The sequence below is a fragment of the Syngnathus scovelli genome, chromosome 17 (genome assembly GCF_024217435.2).
Source record: "Syngnathus scovelli strain Florida chromosome 17, RoL_Ssco_1.2, whole genome shotgun sequence".
NCBI lineage: Eukaryota > Metazoa > Chordata > Actinopteri > Syngnathiformes > Syngnathidae > Syngnathus > Syngnathus scovelli.
The window spans coordinates 5,401,376-5,418,184 of record NC_090863.1 but is presented as its reverse complement, the minus strand read 5'-3'; the positions used below and the strand labels follow the sequence as shown (position 1 = coordinate 5,418,184).

The window sequence follows — 16,809 nt, the reverse complement described above, 5'->3', positions numbered from 1 at the left end:
ATCTTTATTTTCATCATCCTTTTTTTTTATTTAAAAAAAAGCCTTACGATACATGGTCATTTTCCTACAAAAATGAAGTTTTACTATTTGTTATTTTTTTTAAATTAAAAGCTTTACTATATATGGTCAATTTCTCCCCCCAAAAAAGTCTCATGGTCATCTTTTTTTCATCATTCTTTTCTTTTGATAAAATCAAATAATCAAAAATCATGATCAAAGCTTCACCAAAAGTGAAAAGTGCCACACCCGCCCTCACCCCCACTTTCTGATTGGGCGTTTGATCTGTGACGTCACCTGGACACTCCATTAGGTACATCGCCATTTTGAAGGGTACCTAATAAGAGTCTAGTCCTCGGGGCCGCGTTCCAATATGTTTTCCAAGTTACCTTCGTTAAGTGCAGGTGCGTGAAAAGTTTGAGCTCCTTTTGAACGTGAAAGTGGCTAAAAGTTTTCACGCAGGTGCACTTAACGAGGGAATCACACGGACACTCCATTAGGTACACCGCCATTTTCAAGTGTACCTAATAACAGGCCACTTTATTAGGGAAATATCATGGTCAAAGGTCACAGGTGTCAAGCTCTAGTCCTCGGGGCCGCATTCCAACATGTTTTCCAACATGCCCTCGTTAAGCGCACCTGCGTGAAAAGTTTTTGGTCACTTTCACGTTCAAAAGGAGCTAAAAGTTTTCACGCACCTGCACTTAACGAGGGCATCACACGGACACTCCATTAGGTGCACCGCCATTTTCAAGTGTACCTAATAACAGGCCACTTTATTAGGGAAATAGCATGGTTAAAGGTCACAGGTGTCAAGCTCTAGTCCTCAGGGCCGCGTTCCAATATGTTTTCCAAGTTACCCTCGTTAAGTGCAGGTGCGTGAAAAGTTTTAGCTCCTTTTGAACGTGAAAGTGGCTAAAACTTTTCACGCAGGTGCACTTAACGAGGGTAACTTGGAAAACATATTGGAACGCGGCCCCTCGAGGACTGGAGGTCGACACCCCTGGTTTAAGTGAAAAGTGCCACACCCGCCCTCACCCCCACTTTCTGATTGGCTGGTTGATCTGTGACATCACTCGGACACTCCATTAGGTACACCGCCATTTTTAGGTGTACCTAATAACAGGCCAGTTCATTAGGGAAAAACCCTGGCCAAAGCTTAACTGAAAGTGAAAAGTGCCACACCCGCCCTCACCCCCACCTCTTGATTGGCTGGTTGATCTGTGACGTCACACGGACACTCCATTAGGTACACCACCATTTTCAGGTGTACCTAATAACTTTATGCATTTTTTGTACGTGTGAAGAATGTGTATTTGACTACTTGCTCTTTATTTTGGGGGACACCAACACATATTACACAACGTAAAACACATACATATTGTCATATAAAGCAGTTAACCAAATGTCAGATTTTTGTTTTCATGCCCCAAAAAATAAAAACAAGGAATGAAACATCAGACAAGTTTGAACAGGTTTTAATGTTTATTAAAATAATAATAATAAAAGTACATTTCAAACCAGCAATCTAATGTGAAATTGCAGTGGATATATTGGATAACAACATTTAGGCGTATATATGCATACATGTTATTTTAAGTGTTATAAAATAATGATTACCCAAAGAGAAGCATAATCTCCCCGCTGTTGCATAACGGCGCATCGCTTCATGCAATAAAGTTAGCCGTTAGCTTGGAGAAAACGTGCATGAAAGAAGTGGTGTTTCAGTGAGTGGCTCTTTCTTTCCTTGGCAAATCGTAAATCGACATTCTGGCTTGCATAGTTCACGCCAGGAGGGAGACGCAACACGTTCACTGACTGATTGATGCACGGGAAGGTAGGCAGTTGACCCATTGACTCGTTCGCGAACGGGAAAGTCAGGATTCTTTCCCTCACTGATCCGTTCTCGCGATCAACTGGAAATGCAAATCACTCACTGACTCGTTCACTCACAGACCAGTTTAGTTGGTGAAAGGGAAATGCAATTCACAACTCGTTCGTCCACAGAAAGTTACATCGTTCGTTTTGTTTTATGGTGAGGTGGCACCAGCTTCAATGCGCACTACCGACACCTACTGGTTGAAGTCAGTGGACAACCCTCAACCGCCTGAGGACCGCCGTTGGACGCTATGGAGCTGCAATGTGGGGACTCGCAGAAAGTGCCTCCTGCGAGTGTGGGGACCCAGTCCAGACAGTAGAGCACATCAGCAGCAGTTGCCCCAAACACCGGCCACCGAATGGCGAACAAGGCCTGATTGATCTGGACGACGACACGTTGACCTGGCTCGCCTCAACAGAGCTGCAAGTCTGAAGTCACACGACAGAAGAAGTCATATGAACTGAAAAAAGAACGAATCGCTTTAGTAAGTGATTTGTTCACTCTCGTTCACTGAAAAAAATCATTCTTTTGAACGAACCGTTCACTCACGAGCCAACACTGATACATGGTCATTTTTCTACAAAAAAGAAACCTTACTAATCTTTATTATTTAAAAAAATAATAATTAAAAGCCTTACTGTACATGGTCAATTTCTCCCCAAAAAAAGCCTTCCTATACATGCTCATCTTTTCTTCCATCATTATTTTTTTATTAAAAAAAATCTTACTATACATGGTCATCTTTTTTCATCATTCGTTTTTTTATTAAAAAAAAAAGCCTAAAAATAAAAAAAGACGGTCATTTTTCTACGAAAAAGAAGCCTTACTATTTGTTATCATTTAAAAAATTTTTAAAAGCTCTACTATATTCATTCATTCTGGTCGTCCTCAGACGAGCTTCCATAGAAGAAACAATAATACATTGCGCACTAATAATGACTGTGGGGCGCAGCTCCTCACAGCAACCCCAATCCAACCCTTAATGCTGAGTGTCAAGCAGCGAGGTATCGAGCTCCATTTTATGGTCCTTTTGGTATGACTCAGCCGGGGATTGAATCCACAACCTACCAGTCTCAGGGAGGACACACATAGCACAATGCCACTAAGCTGGCAACTTTAAATGGTCAATTTTTCTCCAAAAAAAGCCTTACAATACATGTTTTTTTTTTTTTTTTTCCAACATTCATTTTTTTATTAAAAAATATTTTTTATACAAAAAAATTGTATATGTGGTCATTTATTTATTTATTTACTTACTTATTTTTACAAAAAAGCCTTACTATACATTTGTCACAAACTGCGGATGCGTCAGTGTGCCTGTGTGTGTGCGCGCACGCGTGTGTGCGTGTGTGTGTACGTGTAACAGCATCATTCTGCTGGTGAGGCATGCTGAGGATGATACAGCACATTTGTTGCTGGGTCTGCTGCATCACAGCCGAGCTCTGCCATTGGCTGCCGGGGATGCTGAGGATGCTGCGACGTCATCCTCCAGGCAGCACCGCTAATCACGTGCCTGAGGGAAGCATTAACTCGGAGCCGCACCGCAGCGCCACAGCACTGACACGCACACGCCGGCCAAGCCAAGGAGCCACAGCAGCGGACCCACCGCAACCACCGCAGCAGCCGCCCAGTCAGCCATCGGCGCACGGCACCGCATCATGAGGGAGATCGTGCACATCCAGGCCGGACAATGTGGCAATCAGATCGGGGCCAAGGTACTCGTTGATTGTTGTCCAACCCAGCAAGTTGTCCCATTCAGTCAGAGAGAAAGATTTGCATGCATCAGGGATCTTTCGGTTATAATCAAGCAAGTATCAAATGTATGCATGGACTCAAATTTGATGTAATTTGGACACCGCGATTGTGAAGGGCGTGGCTTTTCATAATTGGATGCTATGCTCATGCGTAGCATGCCGGACTTGTGCGTCTTCCTGTTCAAAAAACATCTCAATTAGTTTAAGTCAAACTTTTTGAAAAAAATGAAACCAGTGGTTGGCACGCCCGCCTTACAGTTTTGAGGTTCATGTTTGAATCTCTTTCCTGTCTGGACGTGACATTAATACAAAAGCATGTATGTATGTTTCCACGAATTCAAAACAAAAGAACGGATGTTAGCTTATAAACACCAATGGTGAGACAAACTGAAGCGTGAACAAAACTGTTGTCTTCTAGTTCTGGGAGGTGATCAGCGACGAGCACGGCATCGACCCATCGGGCAGTTACCAAGGCGACAGCGACCTGCAACTGGAGAGGATAAACGTGTACTACAATGAGGCTTCAGGTAAAAAACAAACCAAAAGCATAAATTCTTCTTCCGTGAGAGAAAGTAGGTCCTGACACACCCAAATAGTGAACACAATCGATGACAGTGAACAGCGGCTTTAAATCTCTCTCTCTCTCTTTTTTTTTTTTTTGTCTCCATCTCCATGTCCACCTCCACCCATGTGTCCACAGGGAGCACAGGTACAGTATCTGCACTCTCATCTTATCGCATCTCACTGCCTCCTGCATTTGCTGCAGTCAGGTTACTTCAGGTCACAACTCGCTCAGCCTTCAGCCGGTTGGATTCAGTTGCAACTCCTCCTCTAGTTATTTACCGCTCTATCTGTTGCTCTATCTGTCCGATATCCATCCATTGGTAATTTTATTTTGTGAAAAGTTGCTCTTTTTCCCACATGGAAAAGTGGAGATGCTGTGAGAACAAAGTCCTTTTTCTGTGGAAAAGTCATAAAGTTCCAAGGAGAACAAAAAGTGTTTAGAGGTTGCTGCCGAGCACAGGGGCTCATTGTTCGAGCAAAGACAAGGCTTGAAAGGAAGACACATTTTAGAGAAGGGCCTCGCTTGAACCGACTGTGCCGACCTCAGCACTTTAAGAGGCCCAGTGGTCTGGAAGAAGCCATGCAGTATGTTGCAGCACTTTGCTGGAGCGCTCAGCTAAAAGGGCGTGTCATATGTCAGAGACAGATGGAGGGACATTCAGTCACTAAGTGTGGAATGACATAATCCAGTTCCTCTCTCTTCTTTGTCACCCCAAAGGCAGCAAGTATGTCCCCCGGGCCATTCTGGTCGACCTGGAGCCCGGGACCATGGATTCGGTTCGCTCTGGCCCATTTGGCCAGCTGTTCAGGCCTGACAATTTTGTCTTTGGTGAGTGGAATGATGAGCCAAAAAGACACATAAACACATTCTGCACACAAACACAGCCTGACTGCGCGAGTGTCCCGAGAACAGCCGCTGCATTCCACAGCGCACGGCCCTTCACGATATTGTGTGAGTTGTTAGCGTGGCGCTAGGTGACACGCTGTCAGCTCTCTTGGTGGTCACAAGGGAGTGGCTGCCCAGTGTAGCCATCAACAAGCCACTGACAGGTCCTATTCATGGCCAAAGAAACAGTGAGTTGTAGTCCGACTCCTACCAGCGGTGGCGTAGTGGTTCACATCGCTAACTTGTCCAGTTGTTCCATGTTGTCTTGTAAAAGTAGGAGAAATGCAAACTCTCCATGTGACGGAAACATGCATCTCGCAGGTCAAAGTGGAGCGGGAAACAACTGGGCCAAAGGTCACTACACGGAGGGAGCCGAGCTGGTGGACGCAGTTCTGGACGTGGTGAGGAAGGAGTCGGAGAACTGCGACTGCCTGCAGGGCTTCCAGCTGACCCACTCGCTGGGCGGTGGCACCGGGTCCGGGATGGGCACCCTGCTGATCAGCAAGATCCGCGAAGAGTACCCCGACCGCATCATGAACACCTTCAGCGTCATGCCTTCGCCCAAAGTGTCCGACACGGTGGTGGAGCCGTACAACGCCACGCTGTCCGTGCACCAGCTGGTGGAGAACACAGATGAGACCTTCAGCATCGATAACGAGGCCCTCTACGATATCTGCTTCCGCACTTTGAAGCTCACCACGCCCACCTACGGGGACCTCAACCACCTGGTGTCAGCCACTATGAGTGGGGTCACCACCTGCCTGCGCTTTCCAGGCCAGCTCAACGCCGACCTGCGCAAACTGGCCGTCAACATGGTGCCCTTCCCTCGCCTGCACTTCTTCATGCCAGGTTTCGCCCCCCTCACCAGCAGGGGTAGCCAGCAGTACCGCGCCCTGTCGGTTCCCGAGCTCACGCAGCAGATGTTCGACGCTAAGAACATGATGGCGGCGTGCGACCCGCGCCACGGCCGCTACCTGACCGTGGCGGCCATCTTCCGCGGCCGCATGTCTATGAAGGAGGTGGACGAGCAGATGCTGAGCGTCCAGAACAAGAACAGCAGCTACTTCGTGGAGTGGATCCCCAACAACGTGAAGACGGCCGTGTGCGACATCCCGCCGCGTGGGCTCAAGATGTCGGCCACCTTCATCGGCAACAGCACAGCCATCCAGGAGATCTTCAGGAGGATCTCGGAGCAGTTCACCGCCATGTTCCGCAGGAAGGCTTTCCTGCACTGGTACACGGGCGAGGGCATGGACGAGATGGAGTTCACAGAGGCCGAGAGCAACATGAACGACCTGGTGTCCGAGTACCAGCAGTATCAGGACGCCACCGCCGACGAGATGGGGGAGTACGAGGAAGACGAACTGGAGGATGATGACGGCCGCCATTGAGAAGGCGCTGCCTTGGGAACTGGAAACCGGCCTCTGCAGTATAGAGTCATTTTTCTCTGGCCGTTGAATCGATTGCAACCCAACTGCTCCGTTTCTCCTTTCATCTGAGAGGGCTTCATCAATTCATGTAAATGTGGAAACCCAATTCTTTATGGTCCAGTTGCATACTATTTCTGGTGGTGGGGCACACCTCCAACCTAGAGTTTTCAAACTGGGTTTCCCACACCAACGCAGGCCACTTTGTCCTAACCAAGCCTTGTTTCGTGAACCGATATCAACAGAGCAGATCAGTTGCGACCGATTCAATGAGCTGGATAAATAAAAATATCCCCGCCCGCAGTCTAGATGTATGACAAGAAGAAGAGATGTCAACGCAGATATTCTCACTAGTACATGAGTCATTCTCAATGCAGGTTGAAACTGCCATTGCTTTTTGTGTGGTCAAAACAAAGTTTCGTCTCGGTAGATTCCAAATAAAGATTATACATGCAATTGGGCAACTGTCTTTTTTTAAGGCGTGGTAAACTCTCAGTAGGAGTGCAGTGGAAACGAAGGTGCGGCTGACACCAACAAAACCTGTGAATCATAATTAGTTTTAAAAATAATGTAGTTTTAAATCTGAATCATTTGAAATAACAAATCACAAGTCGATTTTTTCTCTTTTAATAGCTCCTCCCAATGTTGCTTATCACGCTGAAAGTGAGCGTGATGAAGCGATTAATCATTGACACGCATGCAAACAATCCATGGGCAGTTTCGGCAGACTGCGGACGCTGTTTCTTTAAATGCAGCCACACCCTACACCGTCTGTCTGACAGGCAGGAATGCCTCATTATGAAAACATCTGCAGTGACATGACTGATGACCTCACACGCACACACACACACACACACACACACACACACACGCACACACACACAAAGAGTCATGGGGAGGCCTGAGGGAGAACATGCAGGTGAGAGTTTAAGAAATACTACTCCACCAGACAAGATATGATTCATGATACTTGCTTGGCACACGAATGAGTCATACGTCAGAAACGTTGGTGTGAATTTCAGTGGAATCTTGAGATGATGATGAAAACCTGATTTCAACCTTCTTTTTTGTTCACAGCAAGGCCGCATGACCTAATTCTATTCCATTACCACATTTCAGTGTTGGTCACTAGAGAATAAAGCATTTCTGCTCAATCAATGGGTCAGAAATAAAGAGGCCAATGTAACGAATCTGCTTTGACAGATTTCGCTGTCTTTAATGCGGGCTATTTACATTCTGAATGTTACAACTTGTATGAAATTTTTGCGTATCAAAAGCAAAGGGAGAAAAAGCATCTCATGGAAAAGCAATTCATTATTCCCCCACCCAAAAAACAACATTTGTAAAACTAGGAAGGAGTGCAAAACAAAAAGAAATATACTGCATCCATACTCACGTTTGGTTGCAGGATTTTAGCGAAAATGCTTCGGATGTGTTATTGCTGTAGATCTATTTCAAAGACCCCAAATAAACAGTCGCTGATTAGTTGCACTATAACTAAAGCTCAATCCTCAAGGTCAGGTCCAGGCATTCCTAAAGTTAAACTATTACTAACTGATAATTTATCAGAATCACACCAAACGCATTGTTGCACATAAAGGCCGTAAAACAGAAACTTTGTTCTCCAGAGCTTATTATTTTCAAATGAAAAACCAAATACGATAGTGTTTATTCACTCTGTACTGTAAAGGGTGTAAGGTTCTTCCAATATATCCAATACATCTCGGTTATTATTATCCGTAATAGCTATATTGTGATTTACGGTTATGATGTTATCTTGATCATACCTGCATTTGCTATCTTTGTGTTTCTCTCAAGTAAACAAAATACTGTTTGTAAAATACTCAACCAAATCATCCTAAACCGTTTTAAAAGTGAGGGTCTGGAAGAACTTGGTTCAAGACCCACAACCAACAATATGAACATTGGGACTGCATAAAAGATATCAGCAATACAGTGAAGAGTGTTTCCAGTGGACATGCCGATAGCAAACGTTAACTTTAAGCTCGAGACAACGGTTCTATATTCCTCTCTGTAACCGATACCTGCTTGCGCTGCTGCACCACCACTCTCTGGCCGACTTGCGACTTGGGTTTGGCTTTCAGGACAAAGTCCTCCTTTGACCCTGTGGAATCTTGAGAAGCCAATGAGAAACTCCTAGCCTGCACACTTTGACCCCTGACATCCAATCCATGCTCACTTGATCCCTGACCTGTCTGGACTACGGTTACCTGTGCACCACCGCCCAATGATCCCTTTTCCACCAGCAAAACCTGTCTAGATAAGGTTGTTTGCTCGCCAGATCCCTGACCATTCTGGACGAGAGCCACCTGTGCACCCTGGCCCCCACCAGTAGACCCGTTCTCCACCACCAGTACTTGTCTCGGTAAGGTTCCTTGAGCCACCTGCCCAACTTGGCCGTCCACAAGTACCATCCCTTGAGATCCCTGGAGGCCCCCGATTTGAACCAGACCTTGGGCCAGCCCAACCTGACCCACTCCCTGTTGACCGACTTGGACCAGGCCTTGTGTCAGCCCAACCTGTCCCATTCCCTGCTGGGCACCTCCCGCGACAAGCACCATTTGGGCCTGGGGCTCAACGACATACATGGGTGCCGAGGCGTAGTACAAGGCAGGCTGTTGCACGAGCAGCGTTTGACCGGGAATCACGACATTGTCTTGAACGTGGACCTTAGAGAGCGTGGATGATCCCTCTTGGACAATTGTGGATTTTCCAGATGTTACCTTAGAGGTGCTAAGAGTGTCGACATGGAGGCGATCCTGGTCTCTAATGCTCTCCGTGTGAGTTTGGACATGCTTCTGAGGGGAAGGCCTGACAGGAGACAGCGGTCTGACGGTTGGATGGATACGTATGTCTGCATCCACTTGAGATGACCCCTTGCAAATCTCAGCCAAGGTTTTGAATTTAGGGTCCAGGTCATCGAGGAACGAGAAGTCGTTGTCATTCTCGTGGAGGCTACAGCAGCCTACGGAACCTGACAGAGATTCCCCGCCCTCGTAGTTATAGACTAGTGCGGTATCTATCTCCTGGGTATTCTGGGCAGCATGGTTGGACTTCTGCAAGAAATTAAAACAATCATTTATTGAGTTGAGTTCAACTTGAGGGGTGGGCAAGTTGGGTTTGGTACTCACACTGGAATAGTATTCCTCCAGGAAGTGATCGGACACAGCCAGGTCGTCAAAGGCCCCGCCTCTACCCTGGGAGAAGTGACCCTGCCCTGTCATCGTCCCGCCATCCATGACGTTCATCCTTCCATGGCCAGAAAATTGGTTGTACTCGTTGTACAGGTGCACATTGTTGGTTGTTAAGTTGGAGTGCTCATTGCCAGAAATGAGCGCTCCACCCCCTTCAACCAGTCCCCACAAGTGGCCCTTTCCTCCCAAGGTCATGCCCTTGGAAATGATCCCCTGTTCACCATCTGGGATGTGTATGAGAGGAACTTCCTATGGGATAAAAGCCAACGAGCCATCAGTCAAGCTTTTTTTTTTTACTGACTAACCGGGAAAAATCCAAGTACCCGATCTTCTCCTTGACACTCGGTGTGGTAGGAGATCAGCTGCTGTTTGGTATCAAACGGAATGGCTTTGAAATCTCCTCCGGTTCCTCCACACAAGCAGAAGAGCAGCAGAAGCGGCACCACTAAGGTGACACAAAATCATGACAGGTGATGCATCCCGACAGGTTAGAAGTTGGACCAGAATGGTGACAAATAAGTGTAAACACACTCACAGAGCAGCAGCAGAAGTCCCAACAGCAAAAGTAGAATTCCCCCAACACCAAAATCGGAACGCCTTTCAATGTGGGCCTTACACGTTTTAGTGTTTTCCTCACACGTGCACACAACAACGTCAAGCATCTGAAAGTCGCCGCACGACTTTCCTTGCTGGTCCTTGATCTCAACAGCCACTTTGTACATGCCCGGCCACAAGTTATTTTGATCTCGCAGGATCGCCGTCGTGCCTGAAGTCAAAGACAGTCAATGCGTTTTAAAATGTTTTACATGATAAGAAGTTTGTCAGTGAAGGAACACCAGATGTAAAACTAGAGAGACTAAGGCGTCTTGGTGTAAGCTAACGTTAGCATGAGTGTTCGGCGATCTTGACGTACAATCGAGTTGAGCAGTGCAAACTGGTAACGATAAGAGGGTAGACAAAACTCGGTTGTACCATTGAGATGTTCCACCGACCACTTCCCGTGGCTGCTGGTCGAAATCACAGTGAACTCAAACGGGGCAGAGTTGGGGAACTCGTCTTCATCTACGGCCGTGACGTAGATGAAGTTTTGGTCGTAGCACATGGTCTGACTCGTGGCAGTCACTTTGGGACAGTGATCGTTGAAGTCCTCCACCTGAATGGCAATGGTCCCCGTAGCAGTCTTTGAGGACTCTTCTGAAATGCAACCAAGCATACACTCAATACATATCACTCAACGTCCATTCAATTTTTGAGCAAGCGAGATCCTATCACAGCAACATACTTCTCCAGAACTCACCCTGGCTGATGCATATGATTTGGGCGTAGTACGTTCCATTGATCAAAAACTTGGACTCTCGATCGGGCAGTTTGTTCAGCCTAATTTCTGCGGTTCTCTCATTCACGATCAACCAGTTGTCATCATCGCGGTATTTAACATACCTTGAAGAACGAGAAAAAGTTTGGTCTTGAGTCATAGGTCACGACTACATATGAAGTCTTTTCGGCCAAAAAGATGTCCGACCTCACGTTGGTGGCAATTTTCTGCGTGTCGCTGTCAATGGCGGCGTATGTGGTGATGACCGAGTTGATGGAGATCAACGTGTGGTCCTCAGACAGAGTCACCACTTTGACGGACGGCTGGAATCGGGGACCCTCCTTCTGATTGATCACGTTGATCTTCACCGAGTATGACTTTGAGACGATGGACGTGGAGGAGCTTCCGAAATCATAACTGGCCTTGTTGGAAACAACCACCGCCAAGTTGAGGGACTTGAGCTCCTCATAATCCAGCTCCTGCATAGGCGAAGCACAAGAGCAGGGTCGGTTTGGATTGGACAGTTTTCATCCGTCCTTTGGTGAATATTTACCTCTTTCAATTTGCTTACCTTTTGAATCATGATTATCCCCTGGTTGGTTTTAGCATCGGTCGTGATGCTAAAATAGCCTCCTTCGTTCCCTGAGATGATTTGAAAGACGGCCAGCCAATTATCCGAGAATTCCAGATCCAAGTCGATGGCCTGGATCCTCAGCACTTCTACGTTGACGGTGTTCTCCTCCACACTGCCCTCGTACTGCACACAACAGGAGCTCAATTGGGCCCAAGGGATCGTTTAGAAACGAAAGAGATATAATCTTAACGTACCGATTCTTTTTCCAGAGTGGGGACGTTGTCATTTATGTCCAGGATTTTGATCTCAATTTCACCCATTCCTACGTTTCCTCCGCGTTGTCCATTCAAATCCGAAGCTTTGACGACCACCTTGTATGTATCTTTTCTCTGAAAGAATACAGCAATAACATTGTCAGAATTCCCCCACCTATTGTTTTTTTTTTTTTTTTTACTCCATCGGCTCAGTTGGCGAGTTTTCCAGTGAAGCGCCTCACCTCCCTGTCCAGAGTGTTTCGCAGAACCGAGACATCTCCGGTCTTAGAGTGGATAGTGAACAAGCCGGCAGTGCTGTGTGTCTCCACAATACTGTAAAAGATCTGGGAGCTTATGGTGCCCTCTTGATCTGCGTCGGTGGCGATCACACTCATGACAATTGTGCCTGCGAAACGACCAATTGATGGTTACCGGCACAAAAAAAAATAAAAATCTTTGCCATCACTTTAAGCAAGCAGATGTTGTTGGATACCTGCGGCGCATGATTCCTTGACAGTTCCCACTTGGCCTATTTTGATTATGGGGGGATTGTCATTTTCATCCACAACAGTAATTCGGATGTCAACATCCTTTTCGGCACGAGACCCGTCTTCATATTTTGCCACACCTTTTAACTAGAACAACAAAGAAAGGAACCTTGGGCTTTCCAATGTGTCCGAGTTGCCTTTTTTAATAAAGTGATCTTACATCATAAAAGGCAATCTCCTCTCGGTCCAATACTTTATAGGCTTTCAAAAAGCCACTTCTTTGGTCCACCCCGAATACACCTAATGGAGGCTCGTCACAACCAGGTCCACTTAGCGAATACAATATCGTCGTGAAGTTCTCTTTATCGGAGCGAATCTGTAACACAAAAATTTGTCGAAACACACAAGAATTTTTTTTTTAATAGGCCCAGCATTCTCAATATGAACAAATATGAGCCAGTTGTTACATATGATGCCTTCTCTCGATGCATGACTCTGAAAAGTAACATTAGCATATCGTGCTAACAAAAAGTTGGGCCCAGGCTGGTACAACGTGTCACTAAAATGTGTCTACTTGAAAACAGTGCAGGATTATGATGTATGTCATCATCACTTGGTTTTGGCTTGTTTTGTGTGTGTTCATGTTATATATGGGGAAAGGGCACACACTCTGCCAATGTTTATGCCAGAGTAGTCGTGGTTTTCCTTCAGCTGCCTGGGATGTTCAATCCAATCTCTTTTCTGCCTGCGCAGTCCATTTCCTTCTGCCCGCACAGGAACGAGCTGCAGGTATTCACAAGGAGGGGATAAAGAATAGGAGTGGGAATAAACATACACGTCATGAGAAATGTGGGCTTTCTAAAAAAACAATCTGAATACTTGCATAATATAAGAGTCAATTCATGTTTCGAAAGCGTGGTCTGTTGTGTGAAAATGTGAATACATTTGAAATCATTTTGAATACTTAAAATGAATATTTTGATATAGAGGCCAATTATATTGCTCTCAAACTCGGATAAAATATCAAATACATAAAATAAATTTTATAAAATGCATGGAGATTTTTATGAGGAAATAAAATGTGAACAAATAATGGTCTTGTAATAAACCAATATGATAAGTATTGACACACATATACATTCATTTCTTTTGACAGGTGGAAAATTATTTTCACGTTATTACACTCTCAATCTTAAACAATAAAATAAAATTATGACTATTATTTTAAGTTCAGTATTAAACTAACAAATGTGAGAATTGTGTCAATCTCAAATTCTTAAAATGCAAAAATCCATTCACATTCTGTATACATTATATCTCTACATTTTTTTATTTAATAAATACTAATTAATTCCACTGAAAATTAACTTACTCAGGGAGCGCAACTAACATCTTTAGATGAAGTTCATCGTTCTGGCTCCACTTTTTAAATGCGCAGAAAACAAATCCGCTACGCGCAGCGCAAATCACAACACGTCAATTAATAAAAGCTACGCGTTCACTTTTCATGTGCCCCAAGCGGGCTAAATTCCACTCGGACTTGAGACAGTTGACTTGCTGACTTGTCTTGACACGCAAACCCAGAAGCCCGCAAACAAGCCCCACCTGAGGAAGGTCCGTTACTCGCTTCCCCACTAGAACGACTTTCAGCCGCGTTACACTCACCGTAAAGCAGCAAAGTAGAGCAAAAATGGTGCCTCTCAACAACATTGTCTTAACTGGGGAGGGGGTAAAAAAGTCCGCTTGATAATCCTCAAAATTTTTGGCCCTTATTTTCCGTCTATTGTTGCTAGCAAATTTTGACCTTTCGCAGGGCGAGGAGGAAGAACATGTAAGTGCAACGGGTGGGTGGACGGGCGGGCTGATCCCTCCTTCCCGTGGCTAGTTGCTGCTGATAACGGCCCAGGCGGAGGAGGGAAGCAGGGAGGTGCATCGGCGGTCATCCACAGACAGCAGCAGCAGCAAAGGCTGCTTCCAGTTCAAACGTTACTCACTTAGCCAGTTTCAACATTACAAATAATTCGATGCCTTTATTAATTGATTAAAATTGAAAAAAAAAAAAAAAATTGCATTTTGAGATTTGCTGAGGACTGAAAATGACATCACTTGCGCTCATTGCTCAGGTAACAACCAATCACGGTTTAGCTCGCAAATGTCACATGACCAAAACCAGAAAACAGGTGAGCCGTCAGTAGCCCGTATATGTGACGTTATTTTCGGGCAACAGCAAATGCCTTCTTAAAGGGATAAAAATGTTTGAAAAAATAATGGACAGCAAATTAATTAATAACAATAAAATATTAACTTTTGACTGCTGAAAGAAATAAGTATCCCACAAAGCTCAAAAGTATACTTACTAGACCTGAAAATGTTTCATGTACATTCTTTCCACGTTTTATGGACATATTTTATTCAAAAGCTACATCTTGATTGATAAAGATACATTTTTAAAATAAAAAAATGTACCCAGACTACGCTTCCAGTTGGCCAGTCTTCCTGAATGGTTGGGCAAACACATTAAGGGCCACCTTTTTGAAACAGAAAAATGTGCTGGCTCATTCAAAAAATAGGTCAAATATGTACAGTATTATATATTTTTTGTACTTTAAAAGAAAAATACTTAATTATTTTGTAATTAGAATCATTCTAAATGTAAGTACAAAACATTAAAGGGAAGTCAAGTCAAATATTTACTTTACAATAACATGTGTACGGCCCCACGAGTCCAAACATGTTATTCTGATCAATCTCAAATTGTGGACTATGAATTAAACACTCAGTAAAATGGATGGACACGCATGCTGACACATCCACATCAGGTAAAGTGACTCTTTTTAGCATGAATAGAGATCTTGCACATAAAAGGGAGGATTTTCATCATTTTTAATGACCAAACTATCTCTTCTGCTTTATATCAGAACTACTGTAAGTGACACCGTGTGTGTGTGTGTGTATCCCAGAAATGCACGCCGCCACCATTTCCTTGTAAATACAATGTGTAATTTTGCCAAATACGTTTCCGCGGTACCACTCCTTCGACTGACTGCACTTTGCATGGCGACAACACAATCAGCCAATGTGCGCCTCTTTCTTAATCTGCTCCTGTTCGCTGACTGCACTGAACAAACACGTCGGCTCAAAGTCACAGGGAATGCTACGTCATGCCAAAGGTGTGCTCCCAGGGAATGTCACGGGCACAGGGCAACTTCGCCACTCATGTGAGAACACATCAGTCTAAAGGCAGGCCAAAATATTTAAAGTATCTAGTCGAAGTTTGTATTCATAGTTATTATTTTACTATTGATAAAAAGTGACAGAAGCAAAACGCACGTGATATGCCCACTTGAGTTGCCACTTGCCACACACACACACATGCCCAGAGCAAATGGTTTCATAAAGTGCACTTGGCATACCTCATACACGCGTACAATCGTGTGACAATGTGACCTTTGTAATGAGATTACATGTACAGTGGTGTGTTTAGTTTGGACACGTGCAGATTGTTTAGGTCCAGATGTGTCAATTAAGATGAAACGCAGGTTGAAAGTTGTGTTGCGAGATGTTGTGTTGCCATTTCAAAGCATTCTTTTTCAATTGGAACTTTTCCTAACTGCCATATTTGTGTCAAAATAAGTTAAAAAGGGAACGTGAAGTCAAAAAATATGTTCTGTGCGGTAAAATCCAATTGTTTTTTTGCCCATCTCAGGGATGGACATTTTATGGCCAGTCCCACAACAGCGTAGCCCTCCCTCTTGTAGATCCGCCAGCCTCTGTCCCTCTAAAAATGACCAACACCGGGTCTAAGACCCTTCCACCACGATTATACTTCCGTCACGGAAGTAGAGTTTGTAGTCTTCACTTAACTGATGGAGGTGTAAATCCACGTTGCATTTGCTGCAAAGGTTAACCACTTAAACATAAAAACAAACAAACAAACAAACACTGTCAAAGATGTGTCAAATTAATTAATTCATGGTTAAATTCTAAATTGTACAACTTCAAATCCAGATTAACCTTTGGGCCTACACTTAGTTTCTTTTAAATATAGCAGCTGGCAAAAATTTGTACCTGCTGGGCTAGCCACCCTAGCCTTTTTGACCTTTTGGGGTCACCAGATTAGACACCATGCTGAACCTTTTTTTTCTCTTGAATTTTGTGTGTATTTTGTGATGCAAGTGTTTACAAACTGCAATGACGTCTCATTTGTACAAGTTTCTTATATTTACTCACCACTTCCACATTATTGGGAGATTTACTGGAACAGCAAAAATCACAGTGAAAATGACTCATTTTTAGCTTATCACTAAAAGTGAAGAGTTCAGGGCTGCTGGGGTGTTATTGGGGGGGAGAAGGGAGGAGGTTGCGCTTTCAAATAGTGTGTGTCCATGCACACGTCTCGTCTTGAACGTGTCACTTTCCTTCTGGGAGTGACAAGACTATTTGCTGAGTCGGTTTT

At 44.6% G+C, this 16,809-nt stretch overlaps 2 protein-coding genes across 4 annotated transcripts; one reads left to right on the top strand and one right to left on the bottom strand.

The window, feature by feature from the left end:
• The first annotated feature begins 3,327 nt into the window (after positions 1-3,327).
• LOC125984747 (tubulin beta-2A chain) lies at positions 3,328-6,963 on the top strand. 2 transcript variants are annotated; one of them, XM_049746911.2, is made up of 5 exons: positions 3,328-3,591; positions 4,049-4,157; positions 4,331-4,339; positions 4,913-5,023; positions 5,402-6,963. In XM_049746911.2, the coding sequence occupies exons 1-5, from the start codon at positions 3,535-3,537 to the stop codon at positions 6,469-6,471; spliced, it is 1,356 nt and encodes a 451-aa protein (XP_049602868.1). In that variant the 5' UTR covers positions 3,328-3,534; the 3' UTR covers positions 6,472-6,963. The 2 variants fall into 2 exon arrangements, with proteins under 2 accessions (XP_049602868.1, XP_049602869.1); XM_049746912.2 differs by lacking the exon at positions 4,331-4,339 and having other exon boundaries at positions 3,329-3,591.
• Positions 6,964-7,690: 727 nt separating this feature from the next.
• Positions 7,691-14,239, bottom strand: dsg2l (desmoglein 2 like). Of its 2 annotated transcripts, none has more exons than XM_049746910.2 (14): positions 14,019-14,239; positions 13,023-13,136; positions 12,574-12,729; positions 12,359-12,500; positions 12,108-12,271; positions 11,866-12,000; positions 11,609-11,794; positions 11,245-11,516; positions 11,020-11,162; positions 10,695-10,916; positions 10,258-10,488; positions 10,046-10,167; positions 9,660-9,971; positions 7,691-9,584 (listed from the first exon to the last, which is right to left on the bottom strand). In XM_049746910.2, the coding sequence occupies exons 1-14, from the start codon at positions 14,061-14,063 to the stop codon at positions 8,508-8,510; spliced, it is 3,321 nt and encodes a 1,106-aa protein (XP_049602867.1). In that variant the 5' UTR covers positions 14,064-14,239; the 3' UTR covers positions 7,691-8,507. The 2 variants fall into 2 exon arrangements, with proteins under 2 accessions (XP_049602867.1, XP_068504748.1); XM_068648647.1 differs by having other exon boundaries at positions 10,695-10,913.
• Positions 14,240-16,809: the final 2,570 nt, after the last annotated feature.